The sequence below is a fragment of the Coptis chinensis genome, chromosome 3 (assembly GCF_015680905.1).
Source record: "Coptis chinensis isolate HL-2020 chromosome 3, ASM1568090v1, whole genome shotgun sequence".
Lineage (NCBI taxonomy): Eukaryota > Viridiplantae > Streptophyta > Magnoliopsida > Ranunculales > Ranunculaceae > Coptis > Coptis chinensis.
The window spans coordinates 3,714,919-3,722,033 of record NC_141458.1 but is presented as its reverse complement, the minus strand read 5'-3'; the positions used below and the strand labels follow the sequence as shown (position 1 = coordinate 3,722,033).

General features: G+C 33.5%; 1 protein-coding gene and 1 long non-coding RNA gene across 2 annotated transcripts; one reads left to right on the top strand and one right to left on the bottom strand.

Moving 5' to 3' along the window:
• Positions 1-515: 515 nt before the first annotated feature.
• LOC147507344 (uncharacterized) lies at positions 516-1,292 on the top strand. Its single transcript, XR_015216178.1, has 3 exons — positions 516-651; positions 1,081-1,131; positions 1,197-1,292. It is a non-coding gene; the product is annotated as an uncharacterized LOC147507344 (long non-coding RNA).
• Positions 1,293-3,641: 2,349 nt separating this feature from the next.
• Positions 3,642-4,617, bottom strand: LOC147507343 (18 kDa seed maturation protein-like). The gene is made up of 2 exons (XM_086600072.1): positions 4,394-4,617; positions 3,642-4,198 (listed from the first exon to the last, which is right to left on the bottom strand). Exons 1-2 carry the CDS (start codon positions 4,499-4,501, stop codon positions 3,824-3,826), a joined length of 483 nt encoding a protein of 160 aa, XP_086456198.1. The 5' UTR covers positions 4,502-4,617; the 3' UTR covers positions 3,642-3,823.
• Positions 4,618-7,115: the final 2,498 nt, after the last annotated feature.

Here is a 7,115-nt window from a genome sequence, read left to right as displayed (position 1 = left end):
ACGAAACTCTTTACAACTACAAAGTGGTACTTACTCGCGAAAATTTTCCCTTTCTATCTAACACCCAAAATTTTAAAACTGTTTTTTTTTGTTTGTTTGTTTTTATAAAGTGCTTTTCTTTGTTTGTTCGAGCATCTATTAAAATAAGGAAGGCTTTTTAGAGAAGATATCACTTTAACATTCAAGATGATAGGAAGAAGGAAAAAGCCGGGAGTTTTGTACGATGTTGCTGGTGACCAGCATTCATGAAGAGATAGAGGAGCAATTGTTTGTATTATTGGCACTCATGTTTTTTTTTTTTTTTTTGGTAAAGTATAGTAGTGTTATTAAATAGTTACTTTTCTTAATAGGGCCTGGAGGAAGATTGCAATCTTTTCTTGTGTAATAGCAAGCAAAGATAAATGCATCGGGTATGTGGCAAGTTTTTTGGCGGATGAATGTTAGGATTGCAAGAGCAAGGTTTTCTGTCTGGATAGTTGCTACTTCAGATGATGATATTCTCTATGGCGAAGTTCGAGTGCTTCTTCCTCCAATTGATGTACGGTAGACACGGAATGGCCTTCGGTGGTGTGTTATGCTTCTTCTTTGAAGTGAGATAAGCATCGGGCCAACCTTGTGCAGTGTGAGGAACAACGGAGTTGTCTCTTCAAGGTTGTTTTTTTCACCTTTCCTACAGTCTTTTTACTTAATACTTTTAACAAAGCCATCATAAATGGAATCTGTTACAGGTTTGAAGTCCCTATATTTCGTTTTTCAGTGAGAAAAAACATTGCAAGTGAAGAATTTTCAAAACAAAAAATTTCGTGCATAAAACTGTTGTTTATGTTTACTTAAAAAAGATGTGGTCTGTATGAGAGTATGGGGAGAATATTAATTGATGCTGATTCTCACTTTGTTGTCTGGTAAATTTCATGTGGTAGTGAGCTTTATTCAAACCTCCAAAGGGATCACCTAGACTTTCATTCATGCATCTTGCTATCTAAACCCTGCCTAGGGGAATGGTCTAATTGGTAGAGCAGGAAATTGTTGTTTGTGACTTGACTTGGAATTTTAACTCAAGCTATATTTTACATTTTGCAGGTATTGCTGTCATTGGAAAGGATCGAACAAGATGAGGAGCTCACATATGAGGTTGTTTGTCTTTGTGCTTCTCCTCTTCTTGAGATCTTTCTCTGAGCTTCTTTTACCTAATGCAGCAATTATTGGTTTTGGAGACAAATTTGTTCTTGAATGGTCTTGGTTTTCGTGGATCAAAGATCGGGATATGAGACTTGACATTGACAACATGTCGTTATGAGGTTTGTTATTTTTCTTAATAGCTGTGGATTTTTGGCGGATCATATTCCCTTACTTTTTTTCTTTTTTCTTTCCCTTTCATTTTCATTAGTTCTCTTTTTTCCAATAATATTTCGTGGAGCTTTCTACGAAGGAATTTTTTAATTGTAGTGTCAAATCCTTGCTTCCTTAAATGAGGCATTATGCGTCCTGTTTATGATCTAAATTCTATGTATAAAATATTTAATCTAAGACTTCAGAGTAGTGATTTTCTTATATATGCTTATTGCTATAACAGAATTGTTAGCACTAGGTGAGAAGATGAGTATCGGCCAAGACAGAGCCTTTACGGAAGAAAAATTCTCAAACTGCCTGAAAAGGAGCTTCTATATGCTTGCCTCCAAACTTCGGGATCGGACAGGAGGTGATGATGCCAAATGCAGTGTTTGTCAGGTACGGTACTTCTTAACCATAACCCAGAATAACAAGTTCAAACCTCAATCATCATAAAGTGGATTTTGGTAGTGTTTGTATGGGATTTTGGGAGTTCTTTTGAGGTGCTTATTAGTGTAGGTAGTAACTGAATTCCAATAGTATACCAAGATTGCAGTGACCGAATCAGGAACTGTTTGATTCCATCTGTAATGGAATCAAGATTGTGCTGAAATTTCAATCCTTGAAATTTATTAATGTTGGTTGCTGCAGGAAGAGTATGCTGAGGGAGATGAGATGGGCAACTTGCGGTGCGATCATCATCCTTGAAATTTATTAATGTTGGTTGCTGCAGGAAGAGTATGCTGAGGGAGATGAGATGGGCAACTTGCGGTGCGATCATCATTATCATTTGGTCTCAGATCAATCGGTGGTCAGGGTGAAGAACGGGTGCCCAATCTGTGAAGGCTCAAGCTGCAGATTTATAGATGATATTGGACCAAAGATCAGCCACATCTTCAAGATCGTAGTATGAGGTCTCCCATCTCTTTCTTTTTGTACATATTTTTCTATTTTATTTTTGTGAAATAAGCAAAACAGCTTGGAAAACCGTTTCTCAGATATATGGTGATCCCGGCTTAGCAATGGAAAAATTCCATTTTATCATTAACAAAATCAATGAAAATTTTCATAAACTATTGTCTTCCGTGATATTTGTTGCTCAATAGAATTTGTTTCTCAAACTAAATATAACCCTTCCCAAAACAGAGCCATTAAGAAGCTAACTTTGTTGTGAATATGCCCAAAAATTGCCTTTTAATCGAGAAGACCTCTTCGATTCAACAGATTCTTAAAGAAGGTGGCTTCGTCAAATTTAAGCATTTCTTGTGGACGATAGTGCAAGACTCTGCATTAACAAACCAAACATAACCAAGAAGGAGATTATGTTACAAAAAGTCTGAATAATGAAATACAAAAATCGTAATAGAATAATATTATGATTTCTATCGTATATGAGTATATGACACTATGGTTTTTACTCGGACGAGAAGCTTTATGTTTCTTACAAATTGAATAAATGGTGTTAGTTAACTTGCAAAATTCAGGTATACAATATTGAAGAGCAAGACGCTTACCTATATCCTTCTTTAAATGTTAAGTTCATTCTCTCAACAAGAAAATTTAGCAATCATAAACACAATTATGAACAGTACATCAATTTCCCCTCCAGTTGGCTACCAAATAAGAAAGGTGTTAAGCAAATTATGTTTACACTCTTCCTTAAGTTTTGTTTGACATCGCGTGCATAGCACGTGCATCTTGCTAGTGTAATGTAATGGAAACCAAGAGGGTAAATTAATTTTCCAATTTATTGAAACTTTGTTTTTTGAGTGTTTGTAATATAATGGAATCCAAGAAAGTAAAATTGGAAAACCAAAATAATTGAAATATGGTTATGAGATGAAATATAATTAGGTGAGTTGTGAGATGAGATAGTTAAATTAGATGAGATATGAGATGAGATGTATGAGATATGAAATGAGATGATTATTTAGTTAAATTAGATGAGATATGAGATGAGATGTATGAGATATGAGATGAGATGATATATTAAATTTAAATTTAATAGATGAGATGAGATATGTAAATTACGTATGCACCCTTTATTTAAATTAAATTTACGATCTATTATGTCATGGGTAATATACAAATATTAGTAGGGGTAAAATGGGAAATAGAAAAATCCAGTCGACCCAATCATTACTGTTGAGGGAGGAGTTTTCTTTACAACGTAAAGATACAAGCCACCTTGCCAAATCTTGTAGAGGTGAGCAGGGTGTATCCAGCTATCCGTGCCCATTGTAAATAGACTAATTCCAGACGAGCTAGAGCCTAGAAGATAGAACTTACAAAACCAAAGGGGAGCGGGAAAAAAAAGGGAAAATGATTTTCTTATTAACGGTGTTGGTAGACCTTACAAACTTTTCTAATTGCTCCTTGAGGCAATTAGAGTTCAATTCCACAACTACAAACCTATCCAGGATCCCAGGAACAATAACACTTTACTGAACGTATAAACCTCCCTTAATTAATTAGCAGACATTTAAGTGACAATTCAAGTATAGCTGCCACCAGTCCCGTACCCTAAATTAGTATCACCACCAGCACGAGGATTCTGAGCCGCAGTTCGACCAGTTCCAGCATTCACTCCAATTGGGTGTGACTGAACTGTACCCTCAACCACCTGCCCAGCTGGTTGCCCAGCTGGTTGCCCAGCACCATGTCCAGGTAATGAAGACATTTGGTGCATACCAGTTGAGTGAGCACCACCAGTAGTAGTTCCACCTGTTACACCACCAACTTGTTGCCTAGCAGTTGCATTGTGTTCACGAGTTTCTTGCTTGTTGATTTCAGCTTGAGTAATTTTATCTTGTTTCCGCTGGGTCGCCATATCTTTCTCAATTGGATCATTAGCACTCATTTTGTCCACCTGTATACAACAATATTTCATACTTAAAATTAAATATGGCTCGACAAAATGTGAATGAATCTCTTGTAATGGTAGTTCTATGCGACCCAAATTTTCATCCATAACTTTATACAGATCATCCCATGTTCTGATGTTCTACCAATAAAAAACTCAACAGATCATCTAAAACATAACGAATAAAAAAACTCAACAGACCTTCTCTTGGACAGTGGCTTTGGTCTTGTCCATTCCGGACTTGGCTGAAGCAGCTATGTTAGAAGCCGTCTCCTTAGCTGAAGCCATTGCACTTTTCCCTGTTTGCATTTTTCCTTATTTGCGTTTTCTTCTTTTGTTCTTCTTCGAGTGATTCTGTACTGGTGAAGAACATGATCGAACCCTTATTAATAGTTTGAGGAATGCATTGTTCGTCTAACACCTGTATTGTTCGTTGCCACGTTGTGGTTTCTTGTTGTCTTTATTCAACATTGTGCCACGTGCTGGTTTGACTTTTCTTTTCCTAAAAAAAAGTTTGGATCAGTGTAGTCTGTTTCAGTGTACGTGGCTGGCCGACACCATTTGCTCGTTTTGTATATTGTCGGCCAAGAACAGCCCTTCAAACTAGTTTTTCCGTTATATTAAATTATTGTAAAAAATATTAGCAACTATACATAGCTATGAAATATGAAAATTATATTAATCAGTCATTTAAATTTCCTATATTACTCTCTATAAAAAGAAAACATTAAATCTTGATAAAACTTATCGATTTCTTTTTGTTGTTAGATTTAATAATAGAAGTTTAATTGAAGTTTTGTGAGAATTCTCAATGTGACGAAGATAATATCAAGTTTACTAATAAAGATGACATTCTTAATCATAATAACAAAATTATGATAAACACTATTTAAAATGCAAAACTATATTTGTCAAGACATTTATTCTCCCTACATATAATACAAACATGTTTTAGGGTTATTAGTTCAATGCATTTGCATTAAGTTTATGATTTTCCATTAATTATTTTTTGAGGTTAGTTCAATGTAGACATACATTGCATTCGGGCCCAATTTCTCATTAATTATTCTTTGAGGTTAGTTCAATACAGTTGCATCAATTTTCTAATTTCCCATTAATTATTATTTGAGGTTAGTTCAGTGCAATTGCATCCACTTTATAATTTCCCGTTAATTATTCATTAAGGTTAATTCAGTACAATTGCATCCAGTTTTTGATATTTCGTTAATTAGTCTTTGAGATTAGTTCAATGCATTTGCATCCAGGTTCCAATCTTTCGTTAATTACTCTTTGAGATTAGTTCAATACATCTGCATCCAACTTCTGATTTCCCGTTATTTATATTTTGAGGTTAGTTGAATGCAGTTGTATCTAATTTTCAATTCCTGTTATTTAATTTTTGAGGTTAGTTTAATGCAGTTGCATCCAGCTTCCGATTTCTCGTTAATTATTATTTATGGTTAGTTCAATACATTTGCATCCAATTTTCAATTTCATGTTAATTGTTCTTTGAGATAAGTTCAATGCATTTGCATCTAGTTTCTGATTTCCAATTAATTATTCTGTGAGATTAGTTTAATGCATTTGAATCCAGTTTCCGATTTCTCGTTTATTATTTAATAAGATTGCATTTGTATCTAGTTCCCGATTTCCAGTTAATTATTGTTCGAGGTTAGTTTAATGAATTTGCATCTAGTTTCCGATTTTCCGTTAATTATTTCTTAAGGTTAGTTCAATGCATTTGCATTATATCCAATTTACTATTTATGCTTTGAGGTTAGTTAGATGCAATTACATCCGGTTTCTGATTTCCCGTTAACTATTCTTTGAGGCTATTTCAATGCATATTTGCATTTAGTTTCTGATTTCCCACAAATTATTCTATGAGGTTAGTTCAATGCAGTTACATTCGGTTTTTGATTTTCTATTAATTATTTTTTGAGTTTAATTCAATGTATTTGAATCCAATTTTTGGTTTCCCATTAATTATTATTTGAGGTTTGTTTAATATATTTGCATACCGTTTAAGATTTCTTATTAAATATTTTTCAAGGATTTGCATCCAATTTCTAATTTTCTGTTAGTTATTCTCTGACGTTAGTTTAATGCAATTGCATCCAGTTTTTGATTTCTAGTTAATTACTTTTTGAGTTTAGTTTATTGCATTTGCATAAAATTTTCGATTTTATGTTAATTACTCTTTTAGCTTAGTTATGTATTTGAATCTAGTTTTCGATTTCCTTTTAATTATCCAATGTGGTGTGTAATACAAACTTCTATTGATCCATTTGTAGTGTCCTTGCAAACATGACATAAAAAATAAATTATGTTTGATTTACTATATTGGATCATCAAAGATTATCCAGTTCCCGATTTCCCGTTAATTATTCTTTAAATTATGCATGACTTACTATGTGAAATTTGCAAAGATTATCTTCAAACGGGTGTTGTTATATTAATTATTCTAAAAAATATTTGCAAATATGCAGAACTATTATATATTAATATTATGTTGATCACTCATCCAAATTTCTTATAATGTGAAAACCTCACTCTCTATCAAAGAAAAACTCACATTTGATGAAACCCTTCAACTTCATTTGGTTGTTTAATAATAGAAGTTTGATTAAAGTTTTGTGAGATTGCATAATAAGGCGAAGTTCGTATATATTGAAACTACTTGAATAGCAAGGACTTACCAATCATACAGAAATAGATAAGATAAACACAATTTTAAATGCAAAACACAACATATAATCCAACTATGTTTTGATGTTAGTTCAATGCATTTGCATCCAATTTCTGATTTTCCGTTATTTATATTTTGAGGTTAGTTCAATGCAGTTGAATCCAATTTCCGATTCCCGTTATTTTTTTTTTAGGTTAGTACGTTCAATGCAGTTGCATATAGCTTCTGATTTCT

Coding starts and splice junctions, on each gene's coding strand:
- LOC147507343 (XM_086600072.1), bottom strand. CDS start 4,501: ATGCAAACAGGGAAAAGTGCAATGGCTTCAGCTAAGGAGACGGCTTCT. Junction 4,199..4,393: donor AAGCCACTGTCCAAGAGAAG/GTCTGTTGAGTT, acceptor TGTTGTATACAG/GTGGACAAAATGAGTGCTAA.